This window comes from Coturnix japonica, chromosome 2, assembly GCF_054131305.1.
Source record: "Coturnix japonica strain WE chromosome 2, WE-NBRP24, whole genome shotgun sequence".
NCBI lineage: Eukaryota > Metazoa > Chordata > Aves > Galliformes > Phasianidae > Coturnix > Coturnix japonica.
The window spans coordinates 25,140,005-25,163,742 of NC_140664.1; the positions used below are offsets into that span (position 1 = coordinate 25,140,005).

A 23,738-nucleotide genomic window follows, 5' to 3' on the forward strand; every position below is an offset into this window, starting at 1 on the left:
GCAGAACAGTGGCATCCTGGCTTGTATCAGAAGTATCGTAGGCAGCAGAAACAAGGACCTGTGCTTAGACTGGTGAGGCTGATCTCAAGTACCATGCTCTATTTTGGGCCCATCACTACAAGAAAGACACTGAGGCCCTGGAGCGTGTTCAGAGAAGGGCAACAAGGTTGTGAAGGGTCTCAAGCACAAGTCTTATGAGGAGTGGCTGAGGGAACTAGGGCTGTTCAGGGGTGACCTTATCACTCTCCAAAGCGGCCTGAAAGGAGCTTGTGGTAACTTGGGGAAATAGTTTTAAGTTGAAAGAGGGAAGATTTAGGTTGGATGTTAGGGAGAAGTTCTTTCCTAGGAGAGTGGTTAGGTCCTGGAACAGGCTGCCCAGGGAGGCTGTGGATGCCCCGTCCTTGGAGGTGTTCAAGACCAGGTTGGACGGGACCCTGGGCAACCTGATCTAGTAAAGGTGTATGTTTGGTGGCCCTGCCAGGCAGGGGGGTTGGAACTACATGATCCTTGAGATCCCTTCCAACCCGGGTCATTCTGTGATTCTGTGATTCTGTGGCCTCTTCTCCCACGTAACAGCAATAGGACGAGAGGGAACAGCATGAAGTTGCACAGGGGAGATTCAAGTTGGATTTTAGTTGAACTTTCTTCTCCTCAGAAGAAGCGGTCAGGCGGTGCCACAGGTTGCCCCGGGAGACGGAAGCAGCCCCGCGGTGCGTGCCGGAAGCGCAGGCCGCGCCCCGTTGCGGAGCACGCCGGTCCGTGTAGTCAGTCCCTCCCGCCGCCGAACCGCAGGTAGCGCCCCAGGCCCCGCCCCAGCCCTGGTGGCAGCGCGCGGAGCGGCGGGGCGGAGCGGCAGAGAGGGGAGGGGCAGCCCCAGCTGTGGGGCCGCGGAGGGAAGCGAGCGGGGCGGCGGAGCAGGTGAGCGGGGTTGGGAGCGGCCGGTAGCGGGAGTTGATGGCGGTGGTGGGCAACAGAGCCCAGCAGAGCCCCTCTGCCGTCCCGCGGAGCAGCGCCGGGCACGGCCGCCCCCGCGCACCTGAGCTGGGACGGCTGCGCACACCCCGCCGGCTGCGGGCGCCGTGTGGGTGTAGGCGGCGGCGCTCCCGCAGCGCTCGGGGTTTGCCGGAGCGCGGCGCCGGCCGGGCCCCGCTTTCAGAAGGGTTAACGCGTGGCCTGGGGCCGCTGCCCTCCTCAGCGAGTCCTTAAGTTACGTAAAGCCGCCCGGCGGAGCTACGGGGCGGGTCGTTCGCGAGCCGTGGCCGTTGTGCCGAGCGCTGCCCTCGGCGCGGGGCGAGAGCGGAGACACCGCGTGAGGAACGTGAGCGTGAGCCGAGCTGCGCTCGGACTGTGTTATCGCTCTGTGGTGGGTGCTGCGATCCGTTCCGGATCCATCACGTTTGGAAGGTGGGCAGCGCGAACGATTCGTGTGTTGGGTGACCTCACTGCAGCCTTTCAATACCTGAAGGGAACTTACTCCCAGGAGGGGAGTAAACTCTTGGAAAGGGCTGACAATAGCAGGACTAGGGGAAATGGTTTTAAGTTAAAAGAGGGAAGATTTAGGTTGGATGTTAGGGGGAAGTTCTTCACTAGGAGAGTGGTTAGGCCCTGGAACAGGCTGCCCAGGGAGGTTGTGGATGCCCCGTCCTTGGAGGTGTTCAAGACCAGGTTGGACGGGGCCCTGGGCAACCTGATCTAGTAAAGGTGTATGTTTGGTGGCCCTGCCAGGCAGGGGGGTTGGAACTACATGATCCTTGAGGTCCCTTCCAACCCCGGTCATTCTGTGATTCTGTGATTGGGTTGTTGGGGGACAGGAGCTGCCTGCAGTTGGCTCTCATGTAGTGATGGGGGCTCCTCAGCTTCGGTGGGGAACTGTGGGGTTGTGATAAGCACGTGTATGTGGCAGGTGTTGTACATGGGGCTTTCAGCTTGTCAACAGGTGATATGCAGGCAGCTGAGTAAAAGTGGGCACGAAATTTCTGTTGGTGTGGAAACAATTAAGAAAACCTAATCCAGCATTGTTTCTTTAGCGTTTCCACTGGTTCTTAAGCAAGCGTTCCATTATAGTGTTTACATCCAAAGCAGCGAAGGTCACGCTGACTCCATTGCCCAAGCAGAGGTGTTCTGAATGCAGCCAGCTCACAGGTAGTATTGCATAGCTGAAAGTATCCTAAATCCAATTACAAGTGTTAAATAAGGATCGTTCTGTTTATAATCTGTTATCCTTGAATCAAATGGCTTACTTGTTTCTCCCTGAGCCTAAAAACCATTAGCTTAAAAGGGTTTGGAATTGCAGTTGCTTCAAATTGGACGCAAACCCTTTTGCAGAGTGGTTCTATTACAGCCTGTTTCCTTTGCCTGCAAAAAGAGAGGTGCCTGTTGCAAATAACAGGTAAGTTGGTGTCATCCTGTATTGCAGCATGTGGCAGTGTGATTCCCAGGACTCTTGTCCTATCCTGTCTCAGGTTTAGCAATTCAGTCCAGCAGAAGTTATCTTTGTTTCCTTCTTAAACTTGCAGCTGAGAATCAAACTGTGGGAACCAAGTGTGGGTTGCAAGCAGGGAACAAATTTCTTATTCAAAAGTAAAGTAAGTACTTATACAAGAAAGAATTGGTTGGTTTCAGGTGTCACCACTGATCTGGAACTTAGTGTGGTGCAATGTTCTACTGGTTTAATGCAGTGACATGAGAACAGGCCGCTGTGAAGCATGAAAATAGCAGCCTGCATCTAAATCTTCCCTCCTTGCCTCAGCAATGTGAGGAAGGAGCTTTCTGGTTTGTGTAAAATATTTTCTGAGATTGCTTTCTGTTCCTTTTATTACGCAAAGTGATGATGAGCTTCTGGACACACAGAAAGACTGAAGGCCTAAGGTTGTGACCCTCATTTCAGGGTACTTCTTCTCTCAAAGATTTAACCTTTATGAAGAGCAAATTAATGCGATTTTAAATCCTGGTGAAGCTCATAGCAAATATTGTGTATGTCTGGAGACCAGTAACTCTACTGGTTTAAGATGTTTAAGATAAACTTACATATAACTATGTGTTTATCAGTATGGTAAGTTCTGGTGTAATATCTCAGTATGTTTCTTTTCCTGTTTTCTTGACAAAATACATTGGTTTGAATGGTATAGCATGCCCTTATCTCACTTGATGCTTCCATTGCTCAGAGAATACTGTTATGTTACTCTTCAGAGATCAGGAATATGAGTGAGATGCTGCTAGTATCACTTATTTATCTGTGGTTGTGTTTGCTGTGTTTACCGCATTAGCTTGAATGTCTTTTAGAAGCAGATACTGTGATCAACACCATTTAATGTGCATTGACTTACAGTTTGGAATGGCCTTTAGGTGTACATGAGAAACCTAAAACAAAAAGTGCAGCTTGGGTGCAGACTCCAGCTGATAATAAATGTTCAGTCAGTGCTACCAAATTATAGCCAGCCTGAAATAAAAGTTGCTGAACCGTATGTGGAATAGATGTTGGATTCTTTACACCAAGTGCTTTGCACTACAGCTCCATTCATGCTAAGCTTCTCAGTAACAAGTGTGCATTGAAGGGAGTTCCAAATAACAAGCTTTTGGCTTGCAGAAGGCTGTATTACTTTTGTATCGTTAGTTACAGATCCTTTGATTTGTTGCAAACCTTCAGCTCACCTGGATTCTTCTGTTCATAGGGATTTAATCCCACAGATCCCAGAAACTAGGGGATGCTTTCAGTTCCTCCTGCTGGTAACATGTACTGCAGCCAAGTATTGCTTTGTTTGGTATTTTAGGCATACTGAGAACTCCAGAGAATATCATCTGCCTGAGAAGACTTCATGGTTTGATATTTATACAATATTTATACAATATTTATGCCTCACTTAGAAGTCATTACAGAGTTACATTGAGGCAGAAGTCAGATTTGCTTACTGGGATACACGTGGGCAGAACAGATTTGTATCTTAGTTTAGCTACAGGAGAACATCTTGTCTCCAAGACAGGTGTGACTTGCTTCATCAGCTATCTGATATGAGGAATGAAGTGACACAACGAAGCGCAAGGCTGTGCTGCAATAGAATCTGCTGGGTTGTTCAAATGAAGTTCTTGGCCAGCAAAGTAACTCGGCAGAGTTTTGTGACACTGACATTTCTGCTTCATCAGTTGCTACTCAGTGTCCAGCTGCAACCCGTGGAAGGGCAGGGAGACTTTTGTGTGTTGATCCCAGTTTGAAACTGCTCCTTTTGGTCTTGTTTTCTCAGCTTTCAGACATACAGAGTGTGTGAAGTTTTCACTGAGCATTTTTTTTAGTCTGTCTTGTTGGTACTGATTCAGTTTGTATTCATTTATTTCTTATGTTCTCTAATATTTATGTAAAACAAGAATGAAAACGTGACATCGCTCCAGCAATTAAAAAACTCATTTGGTTTTTGCTTCAGTAAATGACTGATTGTCTCTATGATGTGAATCAGGCTGACAGCTTCCCATTTCCCAGCAGCCTGCAGCTTTGTGATTGGTGTGTTCCTGGGCGAGATGGGTGTGACACAACTGTTAATCCCAAGAGATAGCAGCTCATTTGCATCTTGCAAGGACGCTTCTTTTGGAATGAGATTATATGCTTCTTTTGGCAGTTTGAGACTGCCAAAAACTTTATATAGAAATGTACATAAATGTACACTAAATAATTATTCTACTTTACAATGCTTTTCTCGTGGACCAACGTAAAACTTTTGATTCATTTTTTTGCTTGAATCTGTTTCTTCTTTAGTCTCCTGAAATAGAAAACTAACATTACAACACTATTTTTGAGGTACATGCTTGTAAAACTTAACTGCTGTAATTAAGGCTACAGAAAAATGTACCTTGTTAACTGTTAAAAATGTCTGAGATTACATGCAGCAGTTGGTTTAAGAACAAACACATCATAGTCAGTGAATATACATGTGATGTGCAAATCGTTTTCTTCACTGAAGTTGTTTAGTGTTTTTCAATCTGATTCGTGCCATGAATATGATATGGATGTGTGGTTCACGGACATCATGCAGAAACAATTCTGTTTGTACTAAAAGTCGATGGCCTTTTCAAAAAACAAAATCCCACTGACATGGTAAAGATTTCTCTTTCATAGTTGTACTTTTCACTTTCTACTATTTTATTTTAATAGCTGTGAAAGGCAGAAAACTCCTGAATATCAGTCCCTCAAACAATAGAGATGAAGCAGTATTTTGTATGTGGCCAAATTCATTGTGAAAACATTTAACCATCAGTACTGCTCCATCACGGCACTGATACAGGTTTTTCTAAAGCAGTATCTTGCTGTTGTTTGCACTTTAAAAAAATAAGCTAAAATGCTATTTTCTGTCCTTCACTACAGATACTGTTCTTGAAAAGAAGAGGCATCATGGGCTGTTCACTGAATGGACCTTAAACTCTTGGACTGGAAACAGGTGGTTTTTTTTCCATGAAGGATGGCAACACCATATGTTCCTGTTCCTATTCCTGTTGGAAGTTCATCATCCAGCTTTACAAACAGAAACCAAAGACGTTCTTCTTTTGGAAGCATCTCAACAAGTTCCAGTTCCTCGAAGGGACAGCCAGAGGATTCTGCAGTTGGTAGCTTTAAAAAGATGAGCATGCCTGACCAGACTGGTTCTACGTCATCTGCTTGTAGCAGTCCACTTGTTAGGACTAAGTTTACAGGTCTGGATACATCAATAGAGTACTGTACTCAGCCCGTAGAAGAAATAGAGCAGAATACAGATTCCAGGAGCTGGGAAGATCGGCCATCCACACCTACAATACTGGGTTATGAGGTGATGGAGGAAAGGGCGAAATTCACTGTAAGTTTTTTGGAACCATATAGTGTGTTCTGTAACGATAATATATTGACTGTAGTTTGTGTTCTCTTTCACTAGTTAATCTTGTAGGGATGTTGGAGTACCGTACCAAATACTGGTCATGCTTCAGAGTCCCTCAGCCTGACAGGAAAATGTCGCTCCCATTATACAGGTGGGAAAACTGAGAGTCAGAAGCAGTTTTCAATAACCACACACATCAGTACAGGTTAGGGGCTGACCTGCTGGAGATGAGCTCTGAGGAGAAGAACTGGGGTCTCCTGGTGGGTACCATAAGCCAGCAGTGTGCCCCAGTGGCCAGGAGGGCACATGGTGTCCTGGGGTGCATTAAAAAACATCATGGGCAGCCAGTCAAGGGGGCATCTTCCCTGTCTGCTCTGCTCTGTGGACTACTTGTACTAGGCTCTCCAGTTCAAAAAAGATGGCCTCTAGAGGAGTCCTGCAATGGGCCACAAAGATGATTAAGGGCCTGGAGCATCTCCTCAGGAAAGGCTGAGTAACCTGGGTCTGTTCAGCCTGAGGAAAAGAAGACTGACAGAGGATCTGTTAAATGTTTATAAATATCTATAGGAAGGTGGGAAGCAAATGGGTGAAGCCCAGACTCTTCAGTGGTGGATAGCAGTGTCCTAAAACTTGAATGAACGTAGGAAGGTCCATATGAACATGTGGAAGAACTTCTTTCCAGTAAGGGTGATAAAGCACTGGACAGGCTGCCCGAAGAGGTTGTGGAGTCTCCTTCTTTGGAAATATTCGAGACCTATGTGTGCAACCTGCTGTAAGGTACCTGCTGTAGCTTGTGGGGTGGTCTTGGTGATCTTTTGAGGTCTCTTCCAGTTCCTGTGATTATGTGATTTTCTTAGACTCTGTACATGGAGTAGAAGTGATCCATTCTACTTCAGGAACGAAGAATACCTGCTGGAGAAGTCAGAAACCCTTAGAAAGTTTTAATTTCTTGTGAAAGTTCTGAGTAGTTAAAATATCTCAAAGTTTAGTCTTGCATTTGTAATGAATAATTTCATTTCATGATCTTATTTGCATTGAAGCACAAATACAGTTTACAGCTTCTTGTTTTGCTAGGCTGTTAGTTTCTAATTAGTGGAAATCTCTACTGTCCTAAAAATATCAGATCAAGATATACCATGGAATGTCTGCTGACAGAACATCAACTGATTCCTCAAGTACTAGTAAAATCATCAATTTATTTTAGCAAATAATTTAAGTAGCATGGATTTTATGATTGTTTGAGGATGACAGCTTGACTTGCCATAAGTTTTTCAGCTTCTAACATCTACATGCGTGGTAGCATAGGAGAAGAGCCAGATTTTTGCTATGTATAGATTAAAAGATTCCTTTTAAACAGAGCCTTCAAAACTGAAGCAGCAGGTTGTATTGTTAAACTGACTGTAAGACCTAAAAATATGCTGAGGCAGAGTCCAGTGTTCACTCAGGATCAGGTGCACTGAAATTAAGTAGTCAAAGTTGTCATTGTCTTCTTAGAATTCCTGAGCTACAGAACAAATGAAACTTTCTCTGTGGTTAAACTACTTGGATGTGTTTTTGGCCTTCCATAGTTCTCTTGTGTTGCTGTGTTGTTATTTCTGAAAGCACGTAATTAACTTTGTTTTCGGTTGCATGTTGAAAATCAGCTTGCTATTGTGTATTAAAACCAGTCAGTAATTAGTGCTAGAAATTTTGGTTGCTTCTGTAATGCAAAAATCAATGAGATGGAAGACAGTGGAGGAAATTAAATCAAAACCACAAGTGAGAGGAGATTGCTTTGTTAAAGTTGTTTGTTGTTGTTACCGTGGCTTTTTTTTTTGGTTGGGTTCATTATGGTTTTTATTGTCGTTTGCTGGGGGACTGAAGGACACACTGTGAGCGGTTGGTCTCATGTGCTGGCATGGCAGTCTTGGGGTCTTGCTACCCTCTTCTTTTTTACCTTTAAGTCAGCTAGAAATGATTTGAGGTGCTGAATCAGCTAAAGAGTTATTGCTTAAGTAATATTTTACTTTACTTTGGTAATCACAAGCTGACTTTTTAGTTTTCTCAGTTGTCTGGGAAAGCCAGACATGTATATATGTGTCTTGGAAGCCACACACGTATATATGTGTGTTTGTGTTTATAAGCAATATACTTGCAGAACTTTTAGTTGAACATTCTATAAATCAGAAAAGTTGTAGCAAAGCTGCTTGTTCTGGTGCTCTGCTGTGTACCAGCAGTAAGTCTTGACAATTCTATATAGTGGTTATTCTTCATCAAACTCTTGTATAATAAAAGTTTGTTTATATTCTTGCTATGAAAGGAAAGCTGAGACATTTGGGTAAGCACAGGAGAAGCAAGAAGAAATTATGTTGTAAGACTTACTTTGTAGACATGTCTTGCAGAATGGATTTACAAGCTAACAGCACTTTGGTCATGACCAAAATACTGCTTCGACTGTAGGCAGAGCTGTCCACAGGTGCTGCCTCTTGAAAGTAGTGTTCAGTGTTTATGAGTAGATAAGAGAAGTACTTGCTCAGAAATTGCTTTCATTTATTTTTTTTCTACTATAGTTTTCTGTAGCTTGTATAACTCTATGCAGTTGAATGTAATATTTTCTTTTTTAAGAAATGAAGTCTTTCTGCTGCACAGAAGTTGGGAGGCTTTGTGGTTATATTACGTGTTGGGACTGCAACAAGAAAAATATGTTTATAGAATGATAAAAAAGAACATTTTATGACAAGAACCTACAGAACTAGAAACAGAATTAGGTGGGTTGGAAAAGACCTTCAGGATCACTAAGTCCAACCATCAACGTGACCTACTGAGTCCATTGTTACAGACAGAAGTTCAATTATGGAAACTTGTTCCTTAAGTTCTGGAAGTTACTTATGCTGTTTATACTGAACTATTTTTTTTTAATCCAATAGTTCTCCCTTTTCCATTAAGGAATAGAGGATAATCTCAGTCTACCAGCCAGTAAGTTGTGAAGTTCTGCATGTTCATCTAATACTCCCTATTCTTCCACCCAGGTATACAAAATATTGGTTAAAAGAAGTCCAGAGGAAAGTTGGGTGGTTTTCAGACGGTACACTGACTTTTCCAGGCTCAACGACAAGGTAAGAAGTATACAGTGGGAGATCTTAGCTAACTTGCCTCAGTCCTGCTCCCCATTTCATTTTCTTTCTGTCTGCTTCAATGCACATAATACGTACTGTCTTAATGGAAAACAGTAGCATGCAAATATTATGCATATGAATTAACTACATCTAGTATAAAGATTTTTTTTCATCTCAGACTGTTAGAGTACATTGTGTTGTACTCCTGATCAATCTGATGAAGGAACTTAACTCAGTAGTTGTGTCCTCTGTGTGGAAATGGAACTACATGCTTAAATACCTTTGCAGGAACAGTCCAATAAATGATTTATTCTTCTTTTGTGCAACAAGTTCTATGCAGACTGATAAAACTGGAGCTTTGTAAATACTGGAAGCCTACTGTAAATACTGAGCCTAATCACCTAAGAACTTTGTTTTGAAATTCTCAATGTGGATTTGAACTCACACACTCCAGGCTCTTGGTTTTACTTATTTGGACATCTTTCAAGCTACTTTTGGAACATGAGTGGAATCTAAAACGACCATATATTGCCGAATATAGATTAGTTCAGAGACTTCTTTTCTGAAGAAGTTTCTGTGTTTTAATTAATTCTGTGTCATAAATTAAATATTTATGCGGGAATTATTAATTATAAATTATTAATCCCCTGAGACTATATTAGAAGTATGGCGTTAAATGTCAGACGAATTGAGTAATTAGTCACTATGAATCATGGTCTGAACTATTAACTGGGGGAAATGACTATTCAAGAAGACAAGGTAAAGAGAAGAGAGCAGTTCATCTTGTATGTGTCAGTCATGTGCTTATTCACAACTCCAAACTAAACTGAGGGATGAATTTCAGCAGTGGCTAGAAATGGAGAAAAGGTAAGAATAGGGATTTATGTAGATGAATTTGTAGGCTGAATGAATGCAACTCAACTGACTGTAAGAAGCAGCTAGTGAACTTAGGCATTCTTTGCCCTGATTTCTCAGAGAAATAGGAAAGTAAAATAGTATCCTAGAAAGTGTTTTGGCCATATCTTCTGCTAGTTTCTGAAATACTTTTAGTACACAGCAGCTAATGAAATAGAGTGAAAGGTCAAAACCATTAAGTGTTGTTTTATGAATGAAACAGATAATTTTTAAAACTGTTGAAGTGCAGGATGAGCTGTTGCAGGATCCCATGAATGATATGTAAGCTTCTGCAAGTCATTAGAGTCAGCTAGAAGTAAGGGAAGGAGGCAGAAGAATCCAAATCCATGACTTGAGAGTAAACTATGGAAAGCAAATAGTAAATGATAAGGCGAAGACAGAAATAATCTCTTGCTTTAGTCTGAAAGGTCTGGAGAGATTAGGAGCAAATAGTAACATCTGACTAGATGAGTACGTTTTGTCTCTTAAGAACACCTAGTGGGTTAGAAAAGTAAGGGGAAAGTACTCTACTGTGCCAGAGGTTAGTGGGGAAAAAATTACACCATTTATTACTCTGCCTGCAGAGCTGCTGAGCTAAGAATAGACCAAGTTAAGTAATTTTCCCTGAGATACTACCTCATGTGATACATGAGCTATCACATGATGATGCAGGGGAAAGACATCTAAAAAACACTGAATACAAGCAAGCAATCAGTCAGCAAAACTTGTCTGACGCATGGGTTTTCCTGGTGCATCCAAGTAGCATTCAAGAAAGAACAGGACCATGCCTTTGAAAGTTGGTCTGCTGACAGCTGCTGGCTTTCTCATACTGTATTCATTCACAGAAGGAGTAATCTGTGGATAGACGTAACTTTTTCCTTAGAAATAAATGATGTGATCTACAGATCAATGTAGATTTGTAGACAAATGAAGTCATTAAGCAGAAATCGATCAGGTTGAAAATTTTTTCCAGAAGTGAGAGTTTATCTACAACTGGGATAAGGCAGGAAGTCCTTTTGTTATTGTTTTTGAGTCGTGTTCAGTATTTTGTTAGTTAAGAGGGGTTGCAGAGCGTAAAAGATACGTGTACAGTATTAATGATAACTTGGTAAGAGATAAAGGAACTCTAGATGACCAAAGATAAACTTAAAACTATAACACCTGATAGGTGAAATTCAGTAAGCAAGGAGGAAGGCTTCAAGATTTAAATGCACAAATAAGGAGTAAGGCTTTGATAAATCATGTGATAAATAGGAAACTAGATAAAACCAGTAGTTATCATAATGCAATATTTGTGATCAAGTCAAACCAAAACCACCATTCCGGTGCTATGAAATGGTACTTAAGTGTGCAGATGTGAGAAACTAATGTGATTATTCCTTTAAGCTGTAGAGAGAGGTTGAAGCTGAAATGCGGTATCTCTTTTAAAATCAGCTACCCTGGAGCTTTTTCCAAGAGTTCCTGAAAGTTAACTAAAATTATTAAACTTAATGCCAGGAAGTTCAGAGTTATTTCCATGGAGGAATCAAGAGGCTCACTGAAGAACTGTCTCGCAGCTACTGAAACATGGAGTGCTAAATTGTTTTCAAGGGAGATTCTGGAATTCCTATCACTAGTACATCTGTATGAATGTATTTGTTGTATATACCTGTGTATCTCTGGTGGAGATGTGCTTGATCTTGTCTTCACAAAAAGATTAAATTTGTTCCTTCGATTGAAGGGAAGTTATTTCTGTGAAAACATGTTTGTTTTTTTTTCTCTTTATGATTAATCCTATTTGTGTTTTTGTGTCTCGAGCGTCTCTTCTAAGAAGAGGCATCTTGAAATTGCTTTCGGTTAAAGCTTTAATGTTTCTGATCTTAATGTATATTAGAAAATCAGATAAACCAGTGTCCTTGGGCTGGCCAATCATTATAGAATTTTCAGCATCCATTCATTTGCATGTTTCATTTTTTCAATTTACATAAATATTCTTTGTCTTTCCGACATTGAATATACGTCATCAATATTTAAGCTAGCCAAAATTTTTGCATGACAGTAATAAGATTTGAATGGCATCCATGTATATTTAATATTTCTTATCAGGAGTATCCCATGTGTGCATCATCATTTATTCTTTTAGCCTTCAAAAAGGATGAGTTGCCGTCAAAGGTCTGTAGTGAGCTTTCTGTATTTTCTTTATGTAGTACTTGCTATCCCTGTGCGGTTTATTAGCACCACTGATACGCTTACTCATCTATTACTTCTTTCTTATACAGTTCTTGTACGTTCACCATTTCAAATACTTCAAATAGCAAAGCAGTGTTTTTTAATCCTACTCTTACACAGTAAATTTAAGTGGTCATTTAATTGCCAAGGGCAATGCAACATGTGGTAGAAATGTATCCTTAACTTACACTACGTATAATTTCAGTTTACTTATTGCTGTAAGATGTACCTAGTTCTTGAACTTTTCAGAAGACGGAAAGAACCTGTAATTCTGAGCAAAGCCTTCATCAGATTCGATATTTCTTCAAGACTTTTTTCTTGGTTTTCTTCATTTGTCTTTGTCTTCTATTTCAGCTGAAGGATATGTTTCCAGGATTTCGGTTGGCCCTTCCACCAAAGCGGTGGTTCAAGGATAACTATAATCCTGATTTCTTGGAAGACAGACAGCTGGGACTGCAAGCATTCCTCCAGAACCTCGTAGCTCACAAAGATATTGCAAACTGGTACGTGATTAGAATTTGCCCCTGACTTTAGTACTTTAGAAGTACTAAAGCACTTCTGACAAAGTACAGAATTTTGTCAACATTTTATTTGTGTGTGTATTTGGTCATTATGTGAATCGTTTGGTGCCCTGTTAGTCACACTTTAATCATAAGCAGAAGAAGGGAATTGCACATGATTAACTAGGAACTAGATGTAGTAATATTTAAAATTGAAGATTCAGTATAAGATCAAATTGAAATCCACCAAAAGATTTTAATGCGTCGAAGAAAATACTGTATTAACCACAGAGTGGGAGAAAGAAGCTTAAGCTGCTAAACAAAAGTATCATCAGGCTTTATAAATGATATAGCTCCTCTCTGCCTTAACCCTGTAAGGAAGCTTGAAAGTGAGGAACTCAACTGTAGAGCTCAGTCTTGTCGTGGATCTCTTGTGCAGTGCTGCCTTTCCTGTCCTTTTTTGTGCTGGTGCATTGCTGCCTCTATTGAGAAGGGCGTCAGCTGGCTAAGTGTCCTAGGAAGAAATAAATAACAACTACCTCCATTACACAGTGTAAAAGATTTCTTTGAATTGCCACTCTAAGGGCGGCATTTTGTTTCTGATAAATGAAAGGAGGAAACGCATAGAGGGGAAAACGGGATCAAAACATGCTCTTGGAGTGTAGCTAAACTGTAAGAGAATATTTATTCCATCAGATTGGTATTTTATTAAAAGAAGGGAAACATTTCCAGTGATCTTAAGTTTCTTGACTTCCTTATATTAAATGGTGAATCTACAGCATTCCATATGTTTTTGAAGCAATCTAAAAATATAATGTTCTGCTAGCAGCAGCAGGGAGAACAAAAAGTGGATATGGCCTTTTTCTAAGTAGGCTGTAAATCAAATGTTTTTGCAGGTTTACTCTTCTAAATACTTCCTTTCTCGTGCACAAGCATTGCTGCGTGTTCTTTTGTTTTACTATTGCACTTCAAAATGAAATTGCTAGCGAAAAGCAGAAATGTTTTTAAGGGTCTGAACTGAATTATGTGATCGAGGATGAAGATACTCAAGAGAAATAATGAGCAGAAGTGCTTCAATATAACGAATTCCTCTGCATTAGCCATATGCGAGTCCATTCAGCACAACTTTCATCTTTATGAAAAGAATAATTCAACCATTAAGAAATGGATTTGAGAATCGTGTTTGAGAAAGAGTCACTTCAGCCGGGCAGATTAAACTATTTGGACAGAAAGAAAAAAAAAGTCTCTTCCTTGTAAAAGTGCTTTACATGGCTGAGTAGCTTCGTTTGGTTTGCAGTTATTTTTCTAAACATTTAACAAATTTAATGACTTGTTAGCATCTATCACTTCTTGAGCTAGTCAAAGTGATAATATTAGTTTAAGTTGTCAAATACTTGTGTTATTTATGTGGAAGAGACGGTTGTAGTAGTACAGATAGAGGCTGTACACATCATGAGTTTATATAGTACAGCAGAGAGGGCTCAAAACTGGAAAATTTTATAGCATCTATCACAGAGATTAAGTGGAGAAAGGAATGGATCATTATCATAGCAGGAATTTTCCAGGTTGGTATAAAGGCTGATGAGGTGAAAGTGAGTGTGGAGACAGGAATTCTTAGGTGGGAGGGGAAGAGACAGGAAATTAGTTCAGATCTGATTTTACTTATGTGGGGTTTTTTTCCCTTCATTGCAATAGATTGTTTAAGGATTTGTCAGTAGTGAGTGAAGGCACAGAATTGCTAATAAATTGCTTGGTTATTAATAGGGATATAATATCATAAGGATATATTCTGAAGGTTTGAAGATAAAAAAGAAGGTGTTTTAAATGGAATACTACCTTTTGTTTGAGAACTTGTGTTCTTCAGTTATGTTTCAAATAATTTCCCTCAGTAACACATAGAGATGAGACATTCAAAGCAATGTTAATGAACAGTTACTTGAGAGTAATGTAAGGATCTAAACATGCAACCTTGAAGAAATACTACCCTCATGTCTTTAAGTGTATTTTTGTACATTGAGTAATGCACTCTATTTTATTTGGTTAAGCATTGCAGTGAGAGAATTTCTTTGTCTGGATGACCCTCCAGGTCCTTTTGACAGTCTAGAAGAGAGCAGGGTAAGTACAATATTGTATTTTTTTAAGTATACAGGAAGTAGTAATTCATACAATATTGGAAAATCTGCTGGCATGTTCCAAATGAAACATTTTCACTTCCATTCTTTCTCAATGGAAAAGCTCTGGAGTCTGTTGATAATTGGTACACGCTAATAAACTTTGACGACTACACTTAATCCCTGCACATAGATACAGTCTCTTCCTTTTTGCATTTATAAGCAGCGGATGCATTTTTTAAAGGCCACTACTGAATGTAGTTTGTTTCTGCATACAGAGAGAGGTTTTTTGAAGGTTTGCTCTACACGTTGTCACAATGCGTACAGAATAAACTTCAAGCTTAGCTGTAAAATATTCTTACTACGAAAAGTAACAAGGAGTGTAATCAAGAATGCTAAAAGTGGTGTGCTTGCAGATAGCTGAGAGCGTCAAGTAGTTTGTTAAGATCACAGCTTTTCAATATGCTTGTGAACACAGTAGTGCTGTGAGCTGCAGTCTGTTTGGGTTCCATGTATATTTCACTGGTATGGGTAGCTAAATCAAGTGTGTCAAGAACTTATTTTTGGTTTTCTTACTTTATAATGTAAAAATATAAAATCATAGAACCATTAAGGTTTGAAATGACCTCCTGGACACCAATCTTGTAGGGTACCTCCTGTTGCAGGGGGGTTGGACTAAGTCCCTTGAGGTCCCTTCTAAGCCCTGTGATTCTGTGATACATTGGTTAAGTGTCAGAGATATTCTTCTAGCATAGAAATTTTAGCATGCTGCTCAAATAGATGTGCTGCTGCGTTTTTGTTTCTGAAACATTTAGGTAAATTTATCAGATATATCTGTCATGAAATCCTGGCCTCTATGGGGTTGGCACATCTTATTACAGAATGGCTGGAGTTGTCTTTTGAGAGATTACAGAGAATACCCGCGTGGGTATCAAATCTGCACCAGACTCTAGGTGTCCAGCTCTTGACAGAACACGATACCTCACACAGTTCCCCAGTAGGTTTGTCTCAGTTTTAGTTCACCTTCCTGCTGTTACGGCATCCTTTGAAATATGTTGACATTCACTTTATTCAGTTGTGAATGGTGACTTACTTCCTTCATGGAGCTGTTACATAGATTGCAGCTAGAATTGAGGTTCTAAGAATTGAGTTTTGAGGTTCTAAGGTTGAGCTTTTTCACTCTCATGGAACAATGAAAACATTCACAAATCTGTAGGATATTTTGAGTTTTTCTGTGAATAAGGAAATTTGCTGGCACATAAAGGTAGAAATAATATAACAAAATTCTTAAGGAAATAATGGCCAGCTTTCAATTAGACTACAGCAGCCCTCAGTGCTTTTACAAAATACACTAGGATTTATCAGGTTTGGCTGATGGAACAGGAGTACTGCTCAGCTGAAATGGTTGCCACAGGGGTAAAATCCTGCATTAAGGGTGAATGGTGAGCAGTGTGTTCTCAGCTCTAGCAGGTGTGAACAGAGCTGTGACTCAGCTGATGATTGGTCTTAAACATCTGTCATCCAAGGAAATTTGTCAATAAAACAAATTAAAACTCATTGTAAAAAAAAAATCATTATAAATGTTATTGTTATGGAATTGAATAACAAGGCACTTGTTTGGATTGTGTAATTATTGTGCTGTTGGATAATTAAGAAGATTCTGTTCTTCAATGTTTGTAGCCTGTTTTGAAATGTTAGCAATGCGATGTCTTAGCAGCATTCTTAACCGAGCTCATTTAAGATGTTTATATTCAATGAATTCCACGAATTAGTGGTTAGTTGCATATAATGTCATCCAAGATAGCCTCCTAAATGTGTTTTCTTATTTAGCAAGAATGTGTAAATTATTAAAAGAGAACTGCACATGACTGTTGGTAGGCTTGCTTTTACCAGTAATTGGCCAGCAGGCTCAGTGCCAGCACTTGGGTCGCTTCCTGCGTTCAATGATTATTGCACTAGATGTTAGCTCTTCATGTTAAGTCTTGGGATTGCTCACTGTCACATTGGCCAGGGTGTACAGTTTGGTACAGTAAATTCATTCTTCAATGCCAAGTGGCATGTTTAACATTAAACCCGAACCTAATTCTTTTTTATATGTAGCTCTTTATGGTAATCAATACAAAGAGAAGCAGATACAATTCTGTTACAGTTGGAGATTTCTAAAAGAAGAATCAATAAAGGCATTCCGCTAAAGTTAAATTGATGTTCTTAAATCTCTCTTAGGCTTTCTGTGAAACTCTGGAGGAAACAAATTACCGTCTCCAAAAAGAACTGCTTGAAAAACAAAGGGAGGTGGAATCACTGAAGAAATTACTAAGTGAAAAACAACTTCATATAGATGCTATCGAAAGAAGAATTAGGTACGTAGAAATTATGGTCCTGTTAGTAGTTTCCTCACATGAAAGCATTCTTATTAGATGGTTTAGAAGAACTGGCTTTAAATGTCTTCCTGAAAACAATTTTCCCACAGCCACACACGAGGCAGTATTTTCAGTAATCTTTCTCTGGCTAAAAGCTGTTATTTCATACCGATAAGTGAGAAAGCATTGACCCATGTTGTCCTTTTAAAGTCGCTGGGTTTATGTTCCTTAATCCTTGAAATCTTGTAAAGATAAGGTGAAGGTTCTCTTATGCTTTTGAAATGGCAGATACGTGAAATGCCGTAGTGGAGATGAGTTGTAAAACTCCTCCTGTACTCAATAACAGAGCATCACAATCAAGCAGTGGTGTCTATAATAATTCCTGACTTTGTTCTGAGCTGCCTGGCATGTTGCTGCGTGTAGCTTTTAAATGGCACTGAAGATTGTCCCTTTAAAGAAAAAAATATGGTTGAGCTTCACAGTAAGCCTTTATGGTACTCATCCGCTATGTTTGGCAACAGGCAGAGAGGTGTTAATATTCAGCATCCTGCTAGGCTGACTGAGTCTGTCTTTGTGGAGCTTCCTTAGGAAAGGAGCACGTCCCCACGGACCCTTAGGAAGTTACATTAATCCTGCTTGCTTTGCTGATTGTAGAGTATCCAAGCTGACTAACCAACTGCATTTTGGAATATATATTTTTGTAGGCTGGATTTGGAAAACTATTTAAGTGGAATTGCTGTGGTTTGTTGAGAATTCTGACCCAAATACTACATTCAGTTTGTAATACCGTTCCTGAAGGCAATTAACTGTGTTTGAAAGATGTCTTTCCTGTTTATCAAGTAAATTATGACTTACTACTGCCATAAATGCTGAATTAACTAACAAAAATTAAATAGCTTGTATTTGGCTGAAACAGCATGGTAAGAAATTCTGTATGACTAAACGTAAAATCAGAAGGTATGAGGAACAATTCTTCAGTGCTTTCCCTAAAGATAGATATTTTTATTTCCTTTTTAACACAGATGCACCATGTCTGTGTTCAAGACGCTGTAAGGCTTTTGAAAGTCAGCCAAGTAGTAGCTGAAATCTTAATTGGAAGTAACTCCTGTGATTTTTGGTTATGAAATTACCAAGTAATGTGGTGACTTTATTAAAGAAATACTGTTTGGCTGATGGGAATGATGTATGATGTTACTTTTGCCTTTTGAAGTGGAATTTTTATCTAGTAGACCAGCGACAGTTAGACATTTTCTATCCTTACACTCTCAAAGCTAAGGTGCCTAAAATGTTTGTGAAGTAGGAGGTGAGCAACTGGATAAAATATTAAACTAGTAGACCTCTATTTACCATTCTGGATTTGGCTGCAGGTAGGCCAGTAATTCATTAGATTCGATGAGTACTAATGAAGTTTAAGTACTACTTAAAACTAATGTTAAAATTACAAAAATAATAGTAATTAAGGGAACTTTAAAACGGGATGAATGCAGGAGAATTCTCCTCAACCCAAAATCATTCACGAGCCTTTCTGATTCAAGTGACTGATTTCAACCCTAAATTTATATATGTTTTCTGCATGCAGAAATACTTTGGAAACAAATGTAGTTTCTTTAGGTAATATCACGTGACCATCGTTTGATTTTTAGCCAGACTGACTGGACCACCATCTTACCTTGCTGTGAGGAAAAGAAATTACTACCTGTCTCTTTAATGGAGAAGATATTGCTCAGATTATCTTGCATCTAGCAATTTAGGGGTCCTTCTGCCATTGAAGCAAGATGCATGTGGCCTAGATCATCTGCTTCTAATTCCATATCTGAAGTCCCTGTTGCTGCTCCAGGACTTGGATTATTTTATACAGCTACTAAATTGTGATACAAGAGGATTGAGCTTAGTGTAACCTGTTTGAATAACTGTCCAGTGCAAGCCCTGCATCTTTGTAGTAATAAAAGAATATGGAGCATGTTATGAGTGAGGTTGATATGTTCCCAGGAGCCAGGAGGTTTAAAATAAAACAAACTGTCTTTCCCTGATTAATATTTATTACAAACAGGTTGATGATGCTTCGTTCTTCCTTGTAGGGATTTATCTTCAGGAAAAATGATTCGCCAGATGTCAGGAGAAGAAAGTGAGTGCAGTGGTGAGGTGGAGTCTTCTGCGGTAGAAGCAGACCAGGGTACCCTGGGTGAGGACAGCTGGTAAGTACTATTACTTTACTTAAAATATATACATTTCTTGAAGCATGTTTTCAAATGGTCTCGCATAAATTCTGCACAGCTGAGGAGTTTGGTGCTTTATTTGCACCTCTCTGTAGCTCTCCTGTGTTTCAGAAAGCCCTCAGGATAGCTCGTTGTAGATGTTGAGTAAGTGATAAGTTAGACAAGCTTTTGTAAATGTTGAGTGGTTTGTGGGCATAACGTGACTACAGAGAATCATATTAGTTTCCATGTGACAAAGCTTATTGATCTGTTGTTGCAGCTCAGATAAAGAGAACCATCACACAGCGTGCTGGAGTGGCTCTTTGCCTGAAACTTCTGTACCAGAAATTGAAGTTGCTGAAGTAGCATATACGGCTGATGAAGAGGAATAGATCAGGAGCAGCTGCTGTTATCTAGGAAAGTTTCCTGTTTGGGACGTATTCTGTGGGCAGGGGCATCCAGAAGCTGTAAGGAATTTACAGCCAAGAGGAAGAATGCACATATCAAATGTTTACATGAATCCTTATAAATCGTTAACATAAGAAATATACCCAGTGCTGCTTTCATTTCAGTTTTTATTTAGCCTTTCTATATTTAATATATTTAAAGTCTCGTAAGGGCTAAGATCAGCTAAAATTTAGATAGTACACATCCACAACTTGGCTGACTTTCCTAGCAGAGTGATAACAACTTTACATCACCAAACACACAGAACTTGTTAAACGTGACACGGTTTGCTGTGTCACAGCGGTATGGTGCCACTGACGTGATGCATTTGATGTGTTCTTCAGTTTGGTATTTGTGTTTTCATGTTCTTATAGCCATAAACTGATGAACGCTGGACTTAGGATGGACTCATCTTACATTTAATAAGAGCGTAGCATATGTTGTTTTTAAAGTCTGAACTTGGAGAATATTTGTCAGGAAATTTTAATGCAATGCAATAGGAAAATGTACAGTTCCAAGAGAAAAACTAGTTATGAAACAACATTATAATGTCACATTTTTTTTATGTTTGTTGAAGAAATGGTCATTTTTGCTGAAGGAACTAAGATGAGACCCCCAAAACACTGTGTATTTTCATCCCAAGATGGCATAATATAACACTTTTAGTTGGATAATGCTGCTTTTAAAACCTGGGATACCTTTGCTACGTTACCCATGTAACAGTAAAATCAGCAAGTTTGCCTTTTACTTGGAACACTACCTCTTATCACCTTGCTAATGCGTTCATGTTTGCTTAAAACTATTTCAGATAAGGAGATAATTGAAAGACTGTAAAGAAGCCATATTTTTTTCTGCACAATTCATGACTAGATTGAATCTAGTTGCGGTGTATTTTTGTTTCGATGTATTGTACATGTTGGAATATTGCTACGTATGTTCTATAGCCTATTTTTCAAGACGTATTGAGACAGGAGATGCACTTTATAACTAAGACTCCATTGTGCCAAGTTCCGTTGGCTAATTGGTTGAGAAAGGAGTCGCAGGGAGAGGATTATGTAGTGCCTTTTTGTATTTTACTTGTTCATTACTGCAGAGTTTTGTTACAGCGCTCTGGGTCAGCTTTGTGGAATATTTGATACAGCTTGTTTCTGTTCTTCACTTATTTACTGAAAGTGCCTTGTTTTATTCTGCTTTTCCAATAGGAAGAATGCTGTTTTGTTTTAATATATTTTTTTTCCCCCTTACCACCCACGTTGTTGTTTAACGTCGTTAATATGCAGTGTCTTTGTGCTGGAGTTTTCAAAGGGAGCTTTGTACTTCAGGCTGTGCATACAATGACCTTCATGCAGAACTGTATAAACCTTCCTGGTGGAATAAAACTATGGTCAAAACACCTGTCTTTCTTCTTTTTTCCACTGTAGAAAAAGCGTTCAGTGCCTTGCCTGGCAAAAGGGTGAAAATGCTGCTAGAAAGAGATGAATGACTTCCTACAGCTTTTCAGCTTTTGGTTTGACCTCTGTTTGCATAAAGATAAATGAGAATGTTGTAACAATACACCAGAAAAATTACCGAATCATAGGATCTTAGAATCTGTAGAGTTGGAAGGGACCTCTATAGGTCATCTAGTCCAGCTCCCCTGCAGTGAACAGGGACACCCCATAGACCAGGTTGCCTGGGACCTTATCCAGCCTTGCTGTAAAAGTCTCCAGGATGGGGCATCCACCGCATCTCTGGGCAACCTGTGTCAGTGCCTCACCGCCCTCACTGTAGAAGATTTTGTTTTTTCCTTATCACAGTATCACAGTCTCGTGTGGGTTGGAAGGGACCTTAGAGATCATCAAGTCCAACCCCCAGGATTCGAGCCTCCTGTGTAGCAGAGCGGCACTTCTACCACTTGCGCCACAGAGGGGATTCGAACCCGGGCCCCGGTGTTGCAACGTGGCATTCCTACCACTGTGCCACCAGGGCACACAACCTATATCTACCCTCTTTGAGCTTAAGCCATTTCCCCTTGCTCTGTCTGCTGAGGAGTCTGTTCTGTTCTTTCCTGTAGCTCCCCTTGGATATTGAAATGCTGCTGCTGGCTCGTGTCAGGCTTCTCCTTGCTGAACAGCCCCAACTCTCTCACTCTGTCCTCACAGGAGAGGTGTTCCATTCCATGGATCATTTTTGCGGCCCTTCTCTGGATGTTCCTCAGCCAGGTCCGTGTCTCTCCTTTAGTGGGGATTCCACATCTAAGTTACTCTGAAAGCAATCGCCTTGAAAGCTCAGCCAGTAAGGTACAGCTGTCTTTTTAGTTTGTTTTAGACTTAGTACATTGTACCCAGGTGAATCTCATTGGGCTTTCATTTTCTTCTATTGCTTCCTAAATGTAATAATCCTGTGGGAATTCTGTTTCTCTGAGGCACTCTCAGGCTTCTCACGCTATTCCTGCTTCTGATTTCTGTGTTCCTAAATTAATTCACATGCTGACTGTTGAATCAAGAATGAGTCCCTGTAAAACACCCACTTCATACCTTTCCCACTGTTCCTGTCAGTAATAATAGTCCCATTGAACCAGCTTAAGGAAGGAAGCACATCAGTAACTCGTAAAGCTGCACCGGACAGCAGTGGGAGGGAGCAGCCCACAGCCTGTTTTTCAGTACGCTGCTGTCCTCGTCTTCCTGTGTTGAGCATCTCTTTGTTGCTTTGAGGTTTCATAGTTGCAGAGGAAAGGGATGTGGACAGCTACTGTTTGGTGGATATGCCTGCCCCAAATGCACATCTTCATTAAACCACAGTTTGATGTGTCTATCCATATCCTTTGTTGAGAGGGATATAGCTATGAAGCTATAGTGATTGCTCTGCCAGACACCCACATTTCTAGTAGCAGAACCGATAACAAAGGGAATTTCTATAGATGTTTTACAGGTTTTTGTTTTCCCGTGTTCAGTAAAATAATGTGGAAGAATTCTGAAGACTTCAGCTCTGAAGTTGCTGCCATTTTAGCTGTGGGTTTTGTGGTGTGTAGGTTTTGATTTCTGTAGTTCGGTGGCGGCTTTTGTTGTTTTATGAGCGTCACAATAGAAATAAACAGTCCACAGCCATGAACCACCATGGAAAGGAAGAGTGCTGTAAGAGACACTCTCTGCATGGAATACCAGGTTGGGGTATATTTCCTCCTAGCAATTCTTTTCTGCATTTCAACTGAATCTTTGCCATAGGTTGCACAGGTCAGCTCCCAACACTGGCTGAGTCTCATCTGTATTAAGGAAAGTTGGTAGGTTCTGGACAGCCCTTTGTTAAGCCTTTGGCAGCAGTAGTTTCATGTGTTCTGTGGCATTCAGCACAGTCCTCATGGAAACCTTTACCTCTTTTATCCTTTTTAAGAGCTCTGTGGGGATCGTAAGTACTCGCTGTGTTGTGCTGAGCTCTCCTGTGACTCGAGAGTCATCAAAGCGCTCTCCAAAAGAAGGAATTTGTCCCCACTTTGTATCTTAGAGGAGAGGTATTGCATTACCTCTGCTCTGAAAATGAGGAAGAAAGCCATTATGTGATTCACCTTAATTGCACGGGAAGCCACTTGGTTTTGTCCTAATGTTACTGCTGATCCTACAGACTTGTCAGCAGGTTAAAATTGGATGCTTCTCTGATCCAGTGAATCTCCTGTCTGCACACAGGAAGTGTGTCTTGGGTTTCAAATGGATCTAAGTATCCCTGCTGACAAGTTAGCTTGTTCTAGACTTTATGATATTATTTCCTACCAGCTTCATCTGAAACTGAAGAGACATTTGTGTTAATGCAGTGGAGACAAAAAGCTTCTGCTCTCTGACCCACACAGATTAGTGCTGCTCATCCAGAAGAAATCACAGCTGCTGCAGTTGTTCAGTGGGAGCACTGAGGATGGCCATCACGTGCTGCTAGTTGCTTGATCGCAATTAAAGCAGGTTTGTCAAGTATTGCTCATCCGGCCTAATGGGAGACGGTTGTTGTGCACTGACCTTTCAAGACTGAATCACTGCTTCACGTGCTTGAAAATAAGTAAAAAAAAAAAAAAAAAGCAATAAAATGCAGTTTAGGAAGCAGTTGTTACATGTGCCAAACCTCCTGCTGGG

The 23,738-nt window shown here is 40.4% G+C and overlaps 1 protein-coding gene across 5 annotated transcripts; it reads left to right on the plus strand.

Moving 5' to 3' along the window:
* Positions 1-770: 770 nt before the first annotated feature.
* SNX16 (sorting nexin 16) lies at positions 771-21,035 on the plus strand. Of its 5 annotated transcripts, none has more exons than XM_085537252.1 (8): positions 771-792; positions 5,351-5,816; positions 8,843-8,929; positions 12,386-12,534; positions 14,577-14,646; positions 16,866-17,002; positions 19,081-19,197; positions 19,478-21,035. In XM_085537252.1, the coding sequence occupies exons 2-8, from the start codon at positions 5,445-5,447 to the stop codon at positions 19,587-19,589; spliced, it is 1,044 nt and encodes a 347-aa protein (XP_085393378.1). In that variant the 5' UTR covers positions 771-792; positions 5,351-5,444; the 3' UTR covers positions 19,590-21,035. The 5 variants fall into 5 exon arrangements, with proteins under 5 accessions (XP_085393378.1, XP_015711370.2, XP_015711369.2 ...); XM_015855884.3 differs by lacking the exon at positions 771-792 and adding an exon at positions 855-1,404; XM_015855883.3 differs by lacking the exon at positions 771-792 and adding an exon at positions 855-918.
* Positions 21,036-23,738: the final 2,703 nt, after the last annotated feature.

Excerpts from the sequence above, each read along its gene's own strand:
- SNX16 (XM_085537252.1), top strand. The coding sequence starts at position 5,445 with ATGGCAACACCATATGTTCCTGTTCCTATTCCTGTTGGAAGTTCATCA. Across the intron at positions 8,930-12,385 it reads TTTCCAGGCTCAACGACAAG|CTGAAGGATATGTTTCCAGG; the intron begins GTAAGAAGTATA and ends CTTCTATTTCAG. Across the intron at positions 17,003-19,080 it reads GCTATCGAAAGAAGAATTAG|GGATTTATCTTCAGGAAAAA; the intron begins GTACGTAGAAAT and ends TCTTCCTTGTAG.